General features: G+C 35.0%; 1 protein-coding gene across 2 annotated transcripts; it reads right to left on the bottom strand.

The window, feature by feature from the left end:
- Positions 1–2,052: 2,052 nt before the first annotated feature.
- On the bottom strand, positions 2,053–15,473 carry LOC135155524 (1-aminocyclopropane-1-carboxylate synthase-like protein 1). Of its 2 annotated transcripts, none has more exons than XM_064104852.1 (6): positions 15,320–15,473; positions 5,332–5,391; positions 4,366–4,506; positions 3,681–3,747; positions 3,079–3,176; positions 2,053–2,533 (listed from the first exon to the last, which is right to left on the bottom strand). In XM_064104852.1, exons 1-6 carry the CDS (start codon positions 15,470–15,472, stop codon positions 2,435–2,437), a joined length of 618 nt encoding a protein of 205 aa, XP_063960922.1. In that variant the 5' UTR covers position 15,473; the 3' UTR covers positions 2,053–2,434. The 2 variants fall into 2 exon arrangements, with proteins under 2 accessions (XP_063960922.1, XP_063960923.1); XM_064104853.1 differs by lacking the exon at positions 15,320–15,473 and adding an exon at positions 7,546–7,808 and having other exon boundaries at positions 2,058–2,533.
- Between the last annotated feature and the right edge of the window lie 6,186 nt (positions 15,474–21,659).

The raw sequence follows: 21,659 nt of genomic DNA, 5'->3' as shown, positions 1-21,659 counted from the left end.
AACCGAAGGGAGCTAAAGGTGTGCCCAGTCAGGGAACAATCGGACCCTGTCATTCCCAAAACCAGACAGGGGAGAACACGCAATACCCCCCAAGAGCAGACTGATAGCATTTCTGATGACTCTAGCTCAGCCATTGAAATAGTGGTGAGGGATCTACCAGCCGAGTCCACTGACGAACAGCCTGAATTACATGTCCGGACCCCTGAACCAGAATCCAGTGATGAGGACGACCCCCCCTCCCCGTCTACACCAGAAATTAGTGAAGAGGATGACCCCCTTTCCCCACCTCCACGTCTACGTCGAAGCCTGAGGCTGATGAAAGGGAAACACCGCAATCCTCTCCGTCTACCTCGGTCTGCAGCGACAGCTAACGTCATTAATGGTAATGCCAGAGTAAAGCCCAGAGCACAGAACGAACATAGTGGAGTTTTGATTGACAGACTCCAAAGTGGTATTAATCGCCAGTTACATTGGGATGAAACCTCTACGTCATATTAATAGCAACTCTTACTACCTGATATGGAACTATTATTGGAGAAAGTGGTTGGAATCTTGTGGACGATATCAGCGTTTGCGAACAAAACTTTAATCAATGTTATTGAAGAAAACAGTGGTAGTGGGAATATTGATTGATAAGATGTGTTAGTGAACACACACACATTAATTATAGTTTTGTTGTTTTCATACAGGTTTAGGAAAGAAATGTATTTAAAGTTGGGATTTGGGGAGGAGAATAAGTTTGGATGTATATCTGAAGAAGTATATGTTTACTTTGAGACAAGGACAAAGTTATAATGTACATGTATTTTGGTACCTATTATGCAACTATATGGAAAGCAAAAAAAAAAAAAAAAAAAAAAAAAAAATTGTTAGTGCTCATGAGTTTTGTTTAAGTTATATATTATTATTAGAATTATGCCAAGTTTGAGGACAAACTTGAATTTTAGCAGGGGAGATTGTGAGGGGATGAGAAATAACCCTTTCTTTATAATGCAAATTAGTCAGGTACAAAAGGAATGTAGCTAAAGAGGAGCGATATGCTCCAGTGGACATACACTCACTGCATGCAGGAAAAAGCTCAAACATGCAGTGAGCAGATGAGACTGGCTGTAGCTGCATGTGCCTACATGAAGCGGTAATCGATGTCTCATCCTGATATTCTTGATGTATATAGTTGATTTTGGACACCTTAATATGTGAGTACAGTATATAATTTACTCTCTGATGTTAAGATTTGCTGAGGAGCTATATTAGACAGATTATAATTTGTGTGAAGAAGAGGGAGATAACTTCAATTTACATGAAGGAGGCATGCTGGTATAGTAACCAAGTTATGCCTATTAATGCTAGAAAGGCATGTCATTAAGACATAATACTATGTATAACTGCCTTTTGGTAAGCCTTGTATTCATAAAGACAGGGCCTGTTGGTTTTCTTGAGGAATTCACGTTGGTAAGCAAATGTGTTAATAACTAATTACAGATAGCAAATATTGAAATCTTTTCTAGAGTTGAGGTGACTTAAATATTGGTAGATGTCATGCCCCACTGATTTGTATTGTGATTAGTTCGAGTATGTTTCTATATTGCTTAAGACTGATAGAATGATTATGATAGCTCACTCATTTGCAGAATTGTGTTACCGGTATATATATCTATGTGAAAGTAATAAATAGGGAATGGCCTTCTTTGCAGATCTATTTACTACATGCATTTCATAGGCTGAGGTAAACTCAATATATACAATGTACATGTATGAACTAAATTGCATACATGATATGGAAGACGATATATTTGTAATTATGGACCTTTAGTTTTCTGCTCTGCTCTGAAAGCAGCTGTAGCAAGTAATTATTTGTGATCATAATGATGCAATACTTACTGTAATTTTGTGTCTTTTAATTCTACAGCAACTGAAGTGACCTCAGTCAAGGGTCTTCTACCCTCTTTTGTTTGATTTGAACATGATGAAATAAAGATTGGCCTCATACCCAATAGAACCGCAAAAACAACTGCTTCGTCTGATTTATGAATTCCAACCCGTATCCTCACATTGGCAAAATTAAATTGTACAGAAGGGGTTCCAAGGATGCAAAATAACCAATTTCATTACACTTTGGATCTTGGAAGCCTCTCGGTGTAGTGGTTCTGACTCTCGTCTTGTAGTCAGAGGGTTGTGTGTTCGAATCCCACCGCAGCCTTGCGTGCTCTGGCATAGCGTCAATCCACACTTTGCCACTCTCCACCCAGGTGTTAAATGGGTACTCGTTAGGATACGAAAGCCTACCGGTATGTAGTATACCTAGCAATTGAGTCTTGGAACTCTTGTTGGAATGCCCCCCAGGGATGGAGAAAATCCATACGTTGTATGCGGGCATGCCAGAATCCAATGACTGGGGTGATGACACTATAATTAACTTGAATTAGCTAAGTCGTCAATAATCTAAAGCACTCACCTCTTTTCTTGCCTTTTCAAGTGCTTTCTCAAGATGGTCAACAGTCAACTCAAATGGTTTCAATCCATTCTCCCCTGGCTGTAAAATAAATCATTTGAAGGGATTAATTAACATGACCAAAATGAGAAAAACTGTTATTGATGAAGAGTAAAAGGGACTGTATTCAAGCTTTGCACAAAATACATGTAGAAGTCTGTCAGGAAATATCTAAAAAGCAACAAATAATATGAAGTTCACTGTGCATCGAAGTGAGTGTGTCTGACCAAGACGTACATCAGGGCCCCCGTCTTAAAAAGAGTTATGATTGACCAATCAATCATAACTCTATGGAACTCCATCAGTGTCATAATCTTTTCTCCAGGAAATTTGCAAAATGTCTTTTGTAAACAAAGGAGAACACACCAAATTGTCAAGAAATCTATGAATGCATGAATATGCATCCTAGAAAATATTTTGAACAAACATGCATATTATATGTTAACTTTGCTGGCTTTCCATAGTTGCCATTGATCAGATCAATCACAACTGTTTGTAAGATGGGCCCCTGTAACCGAAAATAAAATAATCACAAGGGTCTCTTCTCTAGAAAATTAGCAATTTTCTGCTACTTTATTATTTCTTACCTTGCTGCTGAGTGGGACTGGATAGACTTTGATCTTGGAGATGTACATGATATCCCTTGGGATAGAGTAATAAAATGGAGCAGGACATAGAACCGTATCTAGGAGAGAAATATAATAAAAGAGGGATTATAAATGTGATAAAGAGTGTGCACAACAATCGTTTTGTGATCATCATCGTCATCATTATAGGATGACCATCATAATCATTCATTACCACCACCAAATTTTATCACTATCATTGTTATCATAATCATCATTAATGTCTTTATCATTACTACCACCACCACCACCATTATCATCATCATCACCATCATCATTGTCATCATCATTACCATCATCATCAGGGTCGTCATCATCTCTACCATCATCACCATCATCATCTTCATCGTCATCACTATCATCATCATCACCTTCATTTTTTCATCAGTGTCATCACCATCATCACTGCTATAATAAATGAAAAACCCCACAAAAAGATTAAAGAGAAAAGAATTCACTGCATTTTTTTACTGTACTATATCCTTATCCAGACTTTTAGATTATTAAGTTAAGCAATAATTTTTAATTAATTTATTCTTGTGTAAACAAACTGCAAGTCTTACCTCCTTCTTCAAATAAAACATAGGTCAGTAAGTTCATCACTCCAGTAACCCCATTCATAATGCACATCTGAATATTAAAAAATAAGATCATTCATATTGTATTCAAGCTATGCAACTAAAGCTGTAAGATTATATTGAGAAAAACTTCAGTTGAAATGATAATGGATAGATGTACAACACCTTGTACTTTAAAATATTCATTAAGGTCTCCTAGGCAACTCGAAATGGATGACAATCAAATAATGATGATGATGAAGAGATGAAGGAGAATATTACATGTCTTTATTTAATATCTCTGGCACTTTGTTCCTTTTATCAACGTGTGGTATGATTAAAGGTAGAAATAAAGTGAGAATAACAGCAGCAATGATGATGATGAATGATGTTAATTAATGATTAGGATGATGATGATGAATGATGGTGATGATGATTAATGATTAGGATGATGATGATGATAATCGATGATTACGATGATGATGATAATTAATGATTAGGATAAATGATGATGATGGTGATGATGATGATGATAATCAATGATTAGGATGATGAATGATGATGATAATTAATGATTAGGATGATGATGATATTGGTGATGTGATGATTTGCATAGTGTCAGGATTTATCTGCAAGAAACGTTCCAAGGCACAGGATGAAATTTTGGACAATGTGGCACCAATAGTCATACCTTATCTGGATCTATCTGTTGCGGAGAGCCAGTCTGGTCTTCTAAAAGTTTTGCAATGGCAACTCTCAATCTTGCCGTCCCTCTTCTCTCTGTATATGTCAGCATCGTCTTCTCCCATTTCAACAATTCTGGCTGTTGTAACTGATAAATAAATATACTTGTTTTAAAGGTAAAAGACAGTAGTTGCAGCAAACAATTATTTCATGAGAAAGTCTTTTAAATCAAGGTTAATTGTCAAAATATTATCATACACCTAGGTCTGGTATATTAATGTAAACTTATCTTTGTAAAATCATGATATCTCAGCTCAAAATCGATAATTTCTGATGATCACTAACACAGGAAGGCATATGTGGCACAGTGTATTAATATTGCTTTAAAAACTACCCAACATTTGATGGAATTCTGTGCTTATTTTGCTCATTTCTCAGCAATTACGCATTTTCTTCCAGAGCTATTTGGCACATACTTGTTATTTATACATACAGACACTTTGGTGGTAATTTCGTTGGATTCTGTTCGAACTCATTTTGAGATCGTTATGACAACTGGCATTTATCTTTAATTCTGGAAGAGGTGAAGTGTTTCACAAACATGTAAGTCTGGTTAAAAATCGCATTTAAATTAGAGTAGTTGACCTGAATGATTTAAAGAAACTTGCTTGGGATGTTTCACAAGGATTTCAATAAAAGTCCTACTAAATCAAACTTTAATTTTCAGTTGCAAGTGGTTTAATGCAACATGGATTTTTTTTTTTATTCTTTGTAATTTGCAATGTTTCTCATGTTACATTCCAAATTTGAGGAAGTTTTAGGTGTAATGCTTGTTTTTTTTTTTTTTATCTGTTCAAATCATCCTCTTGTTTGGGGAAGTCTTTACCGGCCATAATTACAAAAACATTTCAAGGAAAAAAAACATCTCTAAATTAACTTTCTAAGGAATTTAAAAAAAAAAAATTATTCTTACCTTTTCAAGAATAAGATCAGAAATAAGAGTATTCTGCGACATACACAGATCCACTATACCCTGCAAAATTTGAAGAAAAAAAAATGAAAACAGTCGAGGCACCAAGATTTTTAAAAAAGTGAGGGGTATAAAAAGCAAATTTAAAATTAGAGGGGGCACTATAGACCACTTTGTTATATTTAAAGGGGAAGTTCACCCTGAAGAAAAGTTTGTTATTAAAATAGCAGAAAAATAATAAAAAATATTGGTGAAGGTTTGAGGAAAGTATTCAAGATTAAGAAAGTTATTGGAATTTTGAGTTTTTGATTTGTGACGTTATAAATGAGCAGGTGCCCTATATGCACGGATTTAATTTTGTAATGGTTCCTGGTGACTTATTTTTGTTTTCTTTTTATGATCGGGTGTGAAATGATTTGTCTATTGATATATAAAAGGTACAGTACCATTTTCATTTTTCAGAGAAAATGACATTTCATTGATTTTTTACCATTTGCTCACTTGTTCACTGCAACCATCCTGCCTGTGGGGAATCTACAGGTAGGACTATGGTATGCCAATGTTGTACAGAGCACACACTTTAAAGAATCATTAAAATATCACTTTTGTGACCAAAATTACTAATTTCCATACAGTTGCAATTTATTTTTCATTAGTAACTTGGGAATAATTTTTGTATTCACCAGAGCGCTCAAAAACTTGATTTTGGGGCATATTTTTGTGTATGCCCTCTATTGGTGGAAAGTTATATGGCAAGAAAATTTTAATTTTTTCAAATTTTTTATCTCTATTTTTAACTAAGAAAAAAATAATTTAAAGAATCAAATTTACTTAAGAGCCAAGTTGTATGACGAATAGGTGTAATGGAAACTCAGTGTAAAAAAAATCAAGCATTTGTCCCAAAGAAAAAGAGAAAATAAGCCAAAAATTGCCACCCTTATTTTGCCACACATGGAGATATAACTGAGAACAAGGTTATATCATAACCTTGTTCATTGAATGAGTGCATTTGCTATGTAGGAATGCTGCTCGCATATGACGTCACAAATCAAATAATTTAAATTCTAGTAACTTTTTAATCTTTTGATGGATTTATTTCAAACCTATTTGGAGGTATTTTTCAAATTGTTTTTTTAGCTATTTTTACAATAAACTTTTTGTTAGGGTGAACTTCCCCTTTAGTTATCAGGCAATTATCAAATTAAAAATAGAGGGGCAGGCCTTGGCACCCCACCTGCATGGATCAATTAATGATGAGATAGAGAGAGCAGTTAGCAAAACAAAACTGATAAGAATAAATCAGTTCTAACTTTCTGCATGTTCTGAGACTAAGTTTATTTTCAGCAAATACGAAAGTTAGACTTAGAACTTTCTAGACAGTAGACTTTTAACTTTTTCATCTTGACTAATTTGTATTTCATCAAATCCAAATAAAATCTAGTGAATGTTTAATATGATTATGATTCACCATAATTTTTCTAATAAATTTTTCTTTCTATTACTTTATTTTTGATTTTTTTTTTTTAAATTCATATTTACAAGCATTTGCAATGGTAGTCTAGGCCTAGCGGTCCATTCTCAGTTAGACATACTGACAATGACAATGACAATGATTTTATTTCTTTGACGGCCCCTCCTGGGGGCATAGCCATAGAAGAAATATAACAACTTACAACAATGGCAATAATAGGCATAAGAAAAAAATACCAAGGTAACAAAAAAATAGATTAATAAAAAGAAAGAAAAAAAGAATCAAACATGATGATAATAAACATATGTACAATACAAGACTCAAGAGCAGTAATAGAAATAGAAACGGGCACAAATTAACCCACCCACTCCCGACATGCCAGAGAGTATCTGGAGACTGGTACCCCACTAGTGTGCAGGTGCAATCCAAAAAAATCTGAAATCATGCCCTAATACGAGAAAGTAACCAAGTCCAAGACAGCAACTACACTTAAGATATTAAAATTTTGACATAAAAAAATAATGAATTTACAAAATCTTGACAGATTTTTCAAGTCTTTTGTATTTCGCATATTATTAATTATTAAACAGCTTGTGCATTTTAATCACGTTTGGTCTGACAAAATAATACCCTCTAATTAAAGCTTTCCTTTCACTTTCAAAAGCAGGACAATTAAACACACTGAATACACTCCCCAAACCAAACCAAAGACTTGAGTAAATGGCTGACACTATAAACATGTTTACCTGCGGGTTTTCAGTTTCATGGTAAGGGTTTGAACAGGTTGCTTCGGACGCTTCTCGTACGGGATCGCTGAACTCAAGAACGCAATCACTTCTACTTGACATGATTTTAAGATCTCGATCCTTTATATTACAAGTAAATTGATTCTCTCAACTTGACTGATTTTGTATTTGTGCTTGCTCGCCTGCTCGAAGACTGTTAATACTTCCAATTTACACAAAAACGAAGTGAACACAGCACGATTTCTGCACCAAACACGGCGGGCTCTAAGCGCTATATACGGCACACCGCTTCGTTGCACTTCGAGTTCGACACGTGCGTGATCTTGTCGACATTACGTAATCCCCACAGATAAGGAGGCGTGGCTGGGGGCGGGGTCGGCTTATAAATTGTTTACGAACATCGTGGGGTTGAACGCGGAACTGAGACACCGTCACGCGAATATTATATAAATTATTGAATGATAAATGACCTTTTTTATTTCATTTCATTTAATTTTATACTATATTATATTTTTTTATTTCATTTTGTTTTATTCTAATCTATTTAATTTAATTTAATTTATATAAACATCTTCTGTCTATAATATATAGCCTAGGCCAAAGGCCTAATATGATTCGCCTGGCTTGACACGTGAAAGGATCGACATTTGCATTGAGCCGGTATCCGTGATGAAAAGATGCTCATGGCGCAGTAAGAAAATAAAATAAAAGGAAACTCATTAAAGAGGGGGATGCTCTTCGGTCTTAATCACCCCACCCCCTTTTTTATTCCTTGAATCAAATAATGAGAAGTCACTCCTGCCCCCCCCCCTTCGCCCCGTGGCAACGGCTGTCATTACCAGGGTCCACTAGCGTACCTACGGGGGGGGGGGGCAGAGGGGGCAGACTGCCCCCCTGACGAGTCACAATCCATGCAAGGGACATATCCCTGCCCCCTGACGAGTCTTGAAGACCTTTTTTTTTTTTTCTTTTTTTTGGTTGTCAAATTTTTTTCTATTACGAAATCCTTTAATTGTGGTTGAATACCTTTTTTTTTTGCTTGTCAAATTTTTTGGCGGACGAATTTGCCCCCCCCCCCCCTGTGGAAAATCCTAGGTACGCCACTGCCAGTGTCTATTAATTATCTTCATAGTTTATTTACTTTCGCTTTATTTTCATTAAATGTACGCTGCTTTTGTATCGTTCATCATCAAATAAGTACTGTAAACAAACCAAAATATTGTAAAAAGAGTGTACAAAAAGGCAGAAGACAAAAGCCATTATTTAATTACTTTATTTGAATTAGTTGTGTTTTATTGTTCACTTTACTTCAATTATTATTCAATTAAATCTATTTACATTTAATTGAATTTTATCAGATTTTACTTTATTATATTTTATTTTATTTATTTCATTTCATTTTATATTATATATTTTTTTTCTTTGGTTTTTCTTTTGTGTTTAATTGTGGGCAAATAAGTTTCTTAAATCTTACTTTGTCAATTATATTTTGTCTAATTCCTTTAGGGGAGGTTATCTAGACAAACTCTATTTTTGGGTTTTTATAATTTCCGTAATTCCTCTGTTGTTTAAAATGTTAAATTATTGTAAAAATATATATTTTATCTGGAAGACTTTTGTAATACATGTACATAAATATGGTTTACATTTGCTCAATTATGTATTTTCATGAATTTCTGTATTGTGATTTTTAATTGGAAATAAATGAATTGAATTGAAAAAAAAAATTATATTTTTATTTTATTTTATTTTATTTTGTTTTATTTTAATTTAATTTATTTAATTTCATTTCGTTTTGTTTTATTTTATTTTATTTTTTTAATTTTATTTAATTATATTATATCTTATTTCATATTATTTCATTTTAGTTTATTTAATCCAATCTAATTCAATTTTTAGTTCATAACCGAACACCGTTCAGATTATTTGCAGCTATGAATATGGGCTCCCAGCCGTATTTTTACCTATTTGTATATATTCTATTTGTAATTATATATATATATATATATATATATATATATATATATATATATATATATATATATATGTATATATATATACTTTAAACAAACTTTATACTCTAATATACACTCTAAACAAACCCTGTTCTTCTCTTGATCTTTAGTGGTAGACTAAACTTTTTACCTTTTCAGATTGGGACCACCGTTGCGCAACGAACCCCAATTTTTTTAGGGTGCAAAACTTGCTTGGCCTATCGAGATAAACATCTAAAAAGTCGCGAGAAAGCAAATCGAGTGAGCAAATATTTTATCTGTTTCAAATTAGAACTTAAATTTTGTGATAGATTTAGAAATAATATTCAGAAATGTATCTTGAATCTCACCTATTTTAATTTCATTTTCTTTTATATTCTCATTTTGTTCTCTCTTTTTTTTGGAGGGGGGGGGAGGTCATGGGACATTATTTTAGGGGGTGTATATGCCAACACATTTAACAGGTATACGTTTTGTATACTTAGTTTTGAACCTTTTTAGGTCAGAAAGATCCAAAGTTGCATCTGTGAAGTTGCTCCCAGTGTGTGACCGTTGTAAAATATATAGCTCCATGATGAAACTCATAAAATGTGCCTGACATTGGATATTACGGTCTCAACTGCATGCATTATAAAGATCCTTTAAATAATATTCAATTGCCATGTCAGTATTAGGCCTACTTTTCAGTGACCCATGTGCAAATTTTAGCGTTTTATCTTATGCAAATATTGTCAACTTGGTCTGGGTTTTTTTCAATGCTCAATTAAAGCTCCTTCACCTTAGTCCTGTGGAAATCATGCCATGCAAACATTGCATTAAAGGACAATTCCACCCCAACAAAATTTTGATTTGAATAAAAAGAGAAATATCCAACGAGCATAACACTGAAAATTTCATCAAAATCGGATGTAAAATAAAAAAGTTATGACATTTCAAAGTTTCACTTAATTTCACAAAACAGTTATTTGCACATCCTGGCTGGTAAGCAAAGGAGGAGACTATGACGTCATCCACTCACTATTTCTTTTGTATTTTATTAAATGAAATATGAAATATTCAAATTTTCTCCTCATTGTCAAGTGATACAACGACTAATTCCTCCCTGAACATGTGAAATTAGCATGGTTTAATACTATATGGTTCAGTCAAGTTGGTCCTTATTGTCAAATCTATAAAAAAATAAAATATTGTATAATTCAAACAATAAAAACAAAAGAAAGAGTGAGTGATGGACATCATCGACGGACTCACCTAGTTGTGCATATCACTGTTTTGTGAAAAATTATGTGAAACTTTAAAATGTCGTAACTTTCTTGTTTTGCATCCGATTTTGATGGAATTTTCAGCACTATACTAATTTGAGTTTTCTTTATTTATTCAAGTCAGCATTTTCCTGGGGTGGAATTTACCTTTAAATGAGTTGACATTGCTCACAAAATTATAATGATAGATGTCACATATATTTATAAAAGCGGTCAGGTGGCACTGTAAGGGGTAGTCATGGAGGGGCACGGGCATAGGCCTACAGAAATGGGGCCATGGCCCCCACCCCCCCCCCAAAAAAAAAAAAAAAAAAAAAAAAAAAAACAGGACCAAGAAAAAAAAGAAAAACAAAGAACGGTAAAGGTAAGGGTTTAAATAAATATGAAATTATTTTCGGAATGATTGTGCCAATCTCTGTCTAGGTCAACATTATTGGTCGCTCGTTTTGCTCGTTCGCAGTTTTTTTAAATAGAGATTTTGCCCCATAAGCTATGTCTGGCCCCTCAAATTCTGGGGGTCTTTACGCTATTGGGGGAGAGCATATAGGCCCTATATTTACATTTTTCATGAAGAAAGGGAAGGAGAAGAAATAGTTCGAAAAAAAAACCCAGATTGCCGTGTCTTGTGATTTTGAAATACCCTTAGTTTACTTTATAGGGCCTATCATTATTAAAATAAAAATGCAGGGGGTGGGGGGGGGGTATCTCGCCCCTCCTCATTCTCATCCCCCCTCCAAAGAAAATGTGCGCGTCACCCCTACTCACAGAGCCATCCCTGAAGGTGATCAGAGGCGGATCCATCAGGGAAGGCGAGGATGGGCATTAGGGGCTCGCGCTTCCATATTTGGGGACCTCTTTATTTTCGCATACATTCGTAATTCCGAAGGTTCGGTTATTCCGAAGGTTCGTATTTCCGAAGGTTCGTAATTCCGAAGGTTCGTAATTCCGAAGGATCGTTAATACGAAAACGAAATAAGGTTCGTAATTCCAAAGGTTCGTTAGTCCGAAATCGATTTGAGGTTCGTAATTCCGAAGATTCGTTAATCCGAAAACAAAATAAGGTTCGTTACGAAATTACGAACGTTCGGAACATCGAACCTTATTTTGTTTTCGGATTAAAGCACCTTCGGAACAACGAACCTTATTTCTTTTTCGGATTAACGAACCTTCGGAATAACGAATCTTATTTTGTTTTCGGATTATCGAACCTTCGGAATAACGAACCGTCGGAATAACGCCACAAATGTTCGGATTAACGAACCCTTTTTCGTTTTCGGATTAACGAACATCGAGGTATAGGCAATTTACGTGGTTCGGAATTACGAACCTTCGGAAATACGAAGTGTAACCCTTTATTTTATGGGGAAAACACTCCCTGTAGAAAGTGATTTTATAGACATCGTTTTTTTTTGCTTGGTAATTTTTTTTCAAGTGCCCCTCCTTTTTTCAAAATTCTGAACCGCCCTTTGAGGTGATCTACATTTTTTAAAAACTTCTTGATTGTGATTTTATATATATTAGATGGAGAAACTCCCTAATATAGGACAATCTTTTAAGAAGGCATTTTCGGTGATAATGTTTCGGGTGCAACGTAAAGATTTTCGATAAGTTTATGACGGTATTATATTATATAAATTATTGAATGATAAATGACCTTTTTTATTTCATTTCATTTCATTTTATATTATATTATATTTTTTATTTTATTTCATTTTGTTTTATTTTATATAAACATCTTCTGTCTAAAATATAGCCTAGGCCAAAGGCCTAATATGATTCGCCTGGCTTGACACGTGAAAGGATCGACATTTGCAATGAACGGTATCCGTGATGAAAAGATGCTCATGGCGCAGTAAAGAAAATCAAATAAAAGGAAACTTATTAAAGAGGGGGATGCTCTTCGGTCCTCATCACCCCACCCCTTTTTTATTCCTTGAATCAAATAATGAGAAGTCACTACTGCCCCCCCCCCCTTCGCCCCGTGGCAACGGCTGTCAATTTTACCAGGGTCTATTAATTATCTTCATGGTTTGTTTCCTTTCGTTTTATTTTCATATTTATATATATATATACATATATATATATATATATATAATGTCTTACAGAAATAAAGGCGACAAGAGAACAATAGGCTATTCCATTTAAACACAATTCAAAGTTAATAGAATCATTAGCATCATAAAATTATAGATATAGGCTACACTCTAAACAAACCCTGTTCTTCTCTGGATCTTTAGTGGTAGCAACCTGAGTGGTAGAACTTTTCACCTTTTCAGATTGGGACCACCGTTGCGCAACGAACCCCAAATTTTTGAGGGTGCAAAACTTGCTTGGCTTATCGAGATAAACATCTAAAAAGTCGCGAGAAAGCAAATCGAGTGAGCAAATATTTTATCTGTTTCAAATTAAAACTTAAATTTTGTGATAGATTTAGAAATGATATTCAGAAATGTATATTGAATCCATATTTTAATTTCATTTTCTTTTATATTCTCATTTTGTTCTCTCTTTTTTTTTGGAGGGGGGGGGGGTCATGGGACATTTTTTGAGGGGGTGTATATGCCAACACATTTAACAGGTATACGTTTTGTATACTTAGTTTTGAACCTTTTTAGGTCAGAAAGATCCAAAGTTGCATCTGTGAAGTTGCTCCCAGTGTGTGACCGTGTAAAATAGCTCCATGATGAAACTCATAACATGCGCCTGACATTGGATATTACGATCTCAACTGCATGCATAATAAAGACCCTTTACATAATTTTCAAACGCCATGGCCGTATTAGGCCTACTTTTCAGTGACCCATGTGCTAATTTTATCGTTTTATCTTATGCAAATATTGTCAACTTGGTCTGGTTTTTTTTTTCAATGCTCAATTAAAGCTCCTCCACCTTAGTCCTGTGGAAATCATGCCATGCAAACATCGCATTAAAGGACAAGTCCACCCCAACAAAATTTTGATTTGAATAAAAAGAGAAAAATCCAACGAGCATTACACTGAAAATTTCATCAAAATCGGATGTAAAATAAGAAAGTTATGACATTTTGCCCCATAAGCTATGTCTGGCCCCATCAAATTCTGGGGGTCTTTACGCTATTGGGGGAGAGCGTAGGCCCTATATTTACATTTTTTCATGAAGAAAGGGAAGGAGAAGAAATAGTTCGAAAAAAAACCCAGATTGCCGTGTCTTGTGATTTTGAAATACCCTTAGTTTACTTTATAGGGCCCATCAATATTGAAATAAAAATGCTGGGGGGGGGGGGGGTATCTCACCCCTCCTCTTTCTCACCCCCAAAGGTGACCAGGGGGCGGATCTAGGGAGGGCGAGGATGGGCATTAGGGGCTTGTCCTTCCTCATTATTTGGGGACCTTTTTATTTTAACGGGAAAACACTTCCTGTAGGAAGTGATGTTTTAAAACATCTTTTTTTTTGCTTGGTAATTTTTTTTTCAAGTGCCCCTCCTTTTTTTAAAATCCCGAACCGCCCATTGAGGTGATCACATTTTAAAAAAACTTCTTGATTGTGATTTTTTATATACATTAGATAGAGAAACTCCCTAATATAGGAACATATTTTAAGAAGGCATTTTCGGTGATACTGTTTCGGGTGCAACGTAAAGATTTTCAATAATTTTATGACGGTATTACTGTGGTCACTCATCATTCACGGGGGGGGGGGGGGCTACAGCCCCCACTTTTCTCCCCTAAAACTGTGCACAAAAACGTGAAAAATGACCATGTGATTGTGATTTTTTGCTTGCTCAACCCCCCCCCTCCATTTTCAAAACCGTACTGCGGCTATGATTGTTCTATTATATGCAAATATTTTCTGGGTAAGGCCTATCTATATATACCCTATACTTTTTGAACATTTTCACAAACCTGCCATGCAAATATCACGTTTGTGTTCACATCTGACATTCACAGACAGGCATGGACGGTACAGCGGGGGGGGGGGGGGGCGCAGTGGGATTTTTTTTGTAAATTAAGTAATAAAGAAGAGGAATGATCCCTTCATCTTGTGCTTTGCAAAGTGGTGGTGACCAAATGGCTTCGATTTTTAGGGACCCTATATCTACATAAAGAAAATATGGTAGAGGAGAGGGAGATGGGGGGAGAGAGAGAAAGAGAGAGAGAGAAGGGGGGGGGGGGACTGCAGGGGGGAGTATTGAAATGACAACATATGGTAATGAATAAGAGATAACACTCAATCTTACACAATATACTGGATATACATGCAATCATTATATATATATTTTTAGGGGATGAGGGAGCCATGAACCCCCCAAATTTTCACAACCAAGAAAAAATGGGAAAAGGAAAGGGAAAGGTGACATATGATAATCATTCTTTTCTTAATATTATGTAAAAAATCTATTACAAAATTTGATTTTTGTTTAAAAAGGTCCAAAGTTATTAAAATTTTATACCAGTATATACTCCATGTCTGGTCGCCTCATTTTTTTTTGGGGGGCTGATTACTCTACTAGTGATCAATGACAAATTCTCGAGATCTTACCTTCTGGTTTTGAGTTTCATGGTAGAAACTTTCCGCGACGACATCGTAAGCTGCTCTCACGGGATCGTTGAAAGTCTTGACACAGTCGCTTCTTTTAGACAAAGATAACCCGGACATAATTTTTTTAGAGCAAAAGTGCAGGCCAAGGCGCATTAAGTTTATCGATATCGTACAATATGTATATATCCGCGAATGTTGTCTCACCTTATTTTTGAATGATTGTGACCGTATGTCATTGCTCTGACAAAAGATGGATTGGAGTGGTAACCTTGGGGATATTTATGGGTTCCAAAGCCAGGGGGCGGATCCAGCTTTCGGCACAGGCGCGTTACAGGGGTCGGTGGCCGGGGGGGGGGGGGGGGGGGCAAGTGCAAAAATTTCACGGTCATATCATGGTTTGTACAGGTGTACAGGATTTTTTTATGATTGTGCCCGAACATTGTAGGGCAGAGCTCAATGCGTGATAAGTACAAAAAAGAGGGGCGCGCGCAGCAAAAAGTTTGATTTGATTTGATTTATGGTTTTCTTCTGCATTCATAACATTCGTAGACAAAACAATTTTTATTGCGTAACTAACATAATATATCGGTAAGTGATTTTTGTATAATAAAAAAGTCATCTTAAACAAATATGATCTACTACAAATATATATATATATATATAATGACTATACGAAACTGCAGTTACTTAAAAGTGCTCAACTACATGTACATATAGGAGCTTCATGTAGTATAGTAATAGGGTGGAGCGAGTTGCTTGGATTTTAGTTGTACGGCTAAAATCTAAGCAACTCGCTCCACCCTACTACTATACTATACTATATATATATATGTAAAGAGCTCACTTGCAAAAGGGATTAGGTCCATTTTTCATCAAATTTGATTTTTTAGTAGCTCTATAAGATGACACCAAAGAAAAGTTGAAATTCCTATTACAAAGTGAACTAAAATGGCAAAGAAAATTTTTTTTTTTTCAAAAGGGGTTAGGTCCATTTCAGTTTAGTTGCAAAAGGGGTTAGGTCCACACATATTTTTTTGGAAAAGATTATCTTAAAAAATATGAAGACAGGTAGATTTCTCTTATACCCAATTTTATGTTCTCGTGGTAGGGTACCATGACAATTCAGTTTCGCATAAGAATATTGCAATATGGGAGAATAAAAAAAAAATGATTTTCATGGAGTAGAACTAACCCCTATTGCAACCAAACTCTTCTGAAGAACTCATTTGTCAAAAGGGGTTAGGTCCATTTTTCATAAATTTTATTGTTTTCTGTCTCTAAACCTCTAAATTTTTAGGCAATCTGATGATTCCAAAGACGATTTGAAATTCAAATGAAAACGTGAATGAAAGTGGCAAAGAAAAATCACTTTTTTAATCAAAAGAGATTGGATTCATTTCAGTTTACTTGCAAAAGGGGTTAGGTCCACAATTTTAATTAAAAAAAAAAATTGAAGACAGGTAGATTTCTTTTATACCCAATTTTATGTTCACATGATAGGGTAGTACATCATGACAATTGAGTTTCTCATAAGAATATTGCAGTAAGTGAGAATAAAAAACATGGTTATTCTCGGAATAGTCCAAATGGACCTAACCCCTTTTGCAACTAAACTCTTCATATATATATACATGTATATAACATTTGCAGTTTACAGGAGAAGGATTGTCATCACAAGCAGATTGCTTGAAAAAAATGACAACGCCGGAATAAAATGGAACTTTTATTTTTTTCATAATTTTATAATGATGAAGATGGAGATGATAAAAATGATGATAATGGTGATAATGGTCAAAATGAAGGTCATGATGGAGATGATGATGATGATGGTTATAGAGTATTGTTGATGATTAAATCACAGGAATGGTGATTTAATGATCAATTGAAATACTGACACAGAAAAAACTTACTTAAATTATTCTGATAATAACATGGATTTAACATTAAGAGATGAACATTTTTTTGATAGACTCTGGTAGAGAGTTCCATGGACCGGGACCGCGGTGTCTTATGGATCTGTGTGCAATAAGAAATTTGGGGTTGATTAAGTGAAAATTTGAAGAGTTCCGTGTAGGGCATGAATGAATAGATGTGTTTATTGTATAAACATTGTGGAATGAAGGTGGAAGCATGTTATTTATACGTACTTGAACATCAGTAGTAAACTCTGAAGTGAATTTATGTCAAATACTGTTAGTCTAAGAGTCTTTAGTTTATGGAATAATGGTTTTGTGTGCGCGAAATACTGCGAATCAGTACAAATTCGAATAGCTTTTTTCTGTAATAAATATATAGTTTTAATTTTAGTTTTTGCACAGGTTGCCCAAACTATATTGCAGTACGATATAATTCATGAGGCAAAATTAATGAATGGCATAGTGTGACAAGGGTAGTTTGTGGAATAATGTTTTTCATTTTGTAAAGTACACCGACGTTTCTCGAGATACTAGTGGATATGCAACGTATGTGTTCGTTCCTATCTAAATTTTCATCTATTGTAACACCTAAAAATTTTGTATCCTTTTTTCTTTTCAGAGGAGTATTGTCTATGATTATATTGTAAGGTAATCCAGCAATATGTGAAGTTGTATGTTTGAAATAAATAAAGTTTTTTTTATATATATATTAAGTGAAAGCTTATTACACTTACACTGTATAAATAGTTTTGGCAATTCACGATTAATTGTATCTCCTAAAGTTTCTAAACTATTATGTGAACAAAAAATGTTTGTGTCATCTCCAAATAATACAAATGATAACATAAGTCAAATCATTATATTAAGAAAAGTAAGGGGCCCAAGATCGATCCTTGTGGAACTCAACATTTTATTGATTGAAGGTTAGAAGAAATATTATTGTGAATTACATATTTTTAATATCTGATAAATAGATAAATAACACCCAAACCACGATAATGCAGTTCCTTTAACTCCATAATTTTCAAGTTTTTAAAGTAAAATTTGGTGATCGAGAGTATCAAAGGTTTTGCATAGGTCCATGAATACTCCTATTATATGTTCTTTATTTGCCATTGCATTTGTAATCTTATCGTATAAATGTACTAAAGCCTGGTCTGTTGAATGTCCTTTCCTGAATCCATATTGGTTTGAATTTAGAAAATGAAAAGCATCTAGGAACGTGTAAAGTCTGCTGTAAATATTTTTTTCATAATATTTTGGATATGCTGGGAAGAATAGATATAGGCCTGTAATTAGTTATTTCATGTGGATTGTCTTTTTTAAAAACAGGATTTACCTTCGCAATTTTTAGGGAATCTGGACTTGGCCTGTGCTGATCGATAGATTAAAAATGTGACTCAAAGGAGATGCAATATAATGTATGATTTTTTTAAAGAAGGAAAATGCTTATTCTATCATGCCCTTGGGATTTGCTAGATTTGAGATGTTTTGTTATTTCAATTATTTCCTGAAAATTTGGGGGTTAAAGAATAACAAAGAATTGATGGGTGTGGGAAGAAACTTTGCATAATTTTGATTTGGTCTGTAAAGTTAGTTTGCCAATGAGGGTCCTATGTTAACAATAAAATAAATCAAAGGTATCAGCTATATCTTCTGAATTTATTGCAACATCATGAACTGTGAAATTATCTTTATGTAATGTTTTTTTTTTTGCCTATCAAATCATTAATAATCTCCCATGTGGCTTTCATATTTGATTTAATTCTAATGGGTTTCTTGGAATAAAAAGGTTGCTTGATATAAGTCCTGAGCGAGCGAAGTGAGCGAGAAAAACCCTTTTCATGAGAATCTAAGGGGCAACACACAAATATTTTGCCTATTTCACAAAATCGAGCGAGAAGCACAACCTAATATTTTTAACGTAGACCCTACTGAATTGAAAAGGGACCTGTTAAGGACTAGCTGTTTGCATTGGGTCATGAAGATGATATCTCACCAAATAAATAATGATAATTATATAATAATTTTTGATATCCTGAGATGATAAATGGACGTTCTAAGCACATTTTGTAATAATGAACTGGATGGCCATCTAATTGAACAAGCGCTACGAGCTGACAATTATCTATTTATGAAAGTTATGAATACGCAGGATCTAGCTAAAACGAATAATGAAAACTCCAATTGCGAGAAGCATATTGACTTGAACATTGGCTTCTTAAGCCCCATGTGAACAGATAATTTACTTATTTTAGACAACAGTTATACTGTGAGCGCGTAGCGCGAGCGAAATTTGGAATTTTATATAATGACCTCAATGATTTATGTTAGTGACAAAATTGTTGGGAGCTAACAGTGAATGGATGAGAAAATGTTCAAAATTTAAAGAACGAAAAGCTGTTTTGGAGTACTTTGTAGCTTTAGTAGAATGCAAATGACAAGGCACATTTTTATTTTTCAAAATTTCGGGGGAGCAAGGGGAGGGGTGGCAACACACTGGGGGCAAATGCCCCCGTGCCTTCCCCCCTTGGTGCCACCACTGGGCTGGGGCGGAGCCCTCGGAACCTCGTGATATGTTTAAACATTGCAGATGGCCACTTTTTTATCAACTCGCGGGTACAAACACGACACGTATTAACTTCAACGCAGTTGCGGATAATAAACAAAATATTTTGAGGTAAAGTCGCCATCGAGCGAGTGAGCCAGAAAATGTTTACCTTTTTTAAATAACTTTGAAATTAAATTCTAATTATGTGATAGTAGCTTTGGAAATTTAGCAAAAGTAAACAAGAGGTTTTTTACGGTAAATCTAGCCAGCGTAAAGCTTTACCTATAGGTTTGGACATAATATAGGGGGATATAACTAGCTCTTGGAGAACCCTTGGCTAAGGATTTTTTTGTCCTGATTGCGACCATTATTGCATAAAATTGTTGTTCCTTTTCTTCATATTCCGATTTTCCAATTTAGCTTTCGGCTCTACCTTCATTTCCCGTTTCTTTTTGCCTCTTTCTCCCATTTTCCCGCCATTCTTGCCCGTGTCATTGTGTCATATTATTTTGATTGTATTTGTATCTTACGATAATCATGCTAATGTATTTGTATTTCAGGATATTTTGTACTCCCTCACATGTTCTTCTTTCCTTCCTCTTCCGATTTCCTTCCATTAATTTTCTTTCTTTCTTTCCCTTTCTCTCTTTTATCTTTTTCCCGTTTTTTTTTTAATTTTCCCGGTGAAATCCGCCATTGGGGGGGGGGGAGGGCAAACTGCCCCCCATGGTGCCTGTTACGCCACTGCAAGGGAGCCGTGCTAAAGTCGGCGTAATAACGACTTCGGAACTATTATTATTATTATTATTATTTTTTTATTATTATTAATCAAATCTTGCGAGACCTATCACGTGATCATAAATCATGGAGCTGCAGTATGATCCAGATCAAAACACCTGAAACAAAACGGACAGATCCAAATTAACTTCTGCAGGATCGAGTCATGCATGATAGATCATCCCCTTCAATCATAGCTGCAGGATACAGGCCAACATGCCTAAACGGAAGTGACAGGTCATAATAAACTCTAGCAAGATCTTTCACGTCATGAAAGTTCCCTGAGCTGCAGGATTGATCCAGGTCAAAACACCTGGAATCGGTACTGACAGCTAGGTCCAAATCAACTCCAGCACGTAGGTCCGGGAACGGCACGGATAACTAATATGATCTTCATGATTGCAGGCCCTGCAGGCTAAAGATGGGAGGGGGTAAACCAAGGTAGGGTGTGTTGGCTTTCAAGCGATCGACTACTATTGGCAATTAAGGGATAAAGTGGTATCTAAGCACCCATTTGGTGTTTGAAATGATTTCAAACATAGTTGAATAAATCAATTCTCGGCGGCCATTCTTTCATCTCTCCAAAATTACATATATTTAGGTTGTAAGCACCCATGACCTCCTTGTGAGCTCTTGTAACCGTTCTTCTAATAGAGTGACCTCTTATTAAATGTTGATTTTTTTAAATTCTTTCCAAGGGCATTTGTAGGTATTAGATAGGTTTTTAAAAGAGATTCATAGCCCCCTCCCCTTGGAAATAAATAGCCACAAATTTCCAGAATGTCAACGGTTTCTTGACTTTAATTCTCGATGATAACATAGTAACGGTTACTATTAACAAAGAACCCTTTGCTATGAAAGACACCAAATAATTTAATCAATGGTCTTTCTTTTATACATGTTTAGGTTAATCCATAGTAGTTATGGTTTCCAAATGGAGAAATATTGGTTTTAAGGTGAGTTTTTTTTAAACATGAAACAAGTATTATTATGCCAATAATATGGAACTCACAGACATCGTCTTTGGAAAATATGAACCATGTCATGCTTTGGGGTAGTTTAATTTGTGCAAGTTTTTACATAGTATTAGTACCTC

This window comes from Lytechinus pictus, chromosome 9, assembly GCF_037042905.1.
Source record: "Lytechinus pictus isolate F3 Inbred chromosome 9, Lp3.0, whole genome shotgun sequence".
In the NCBI taxonomy this organism is placed as follows: Eukaryota; Metazoa; Echinodermata; class Echinoidea; order Temnopleuroida; family Toxopneustidae; genus Lytechinus; species Lytechinus pictus.
The sequence above is the reverse complement of the archived record's forward strand: the minus strand, read 5'-3'. Positions and strand labels throughout refer to the sequence as shown.

Coding starts and splice junctions, on each gene's coding strand:
- LOC135155524 (XM_064104852.1), bottom strand. CDS start 15,472: ATGCGCCTTGGCCTGCACTTTTGCTCTAAAAAAATTATGTCCGGGTTA. Junction 5,392..15,319: donor ATGAAACTCAAAACCAGAAG/GTAAGATCTCGA, acceptor CAAATTTTGCAG/GGTATAGTGGATCTGTGTAT. Junction 4,507..5,331: donor CTGATCTTATTCTTGAAAAG/GTAAGAATAATT, acceptor TTTATTTATCAG/TTACAACAGCCAGAATTGTT.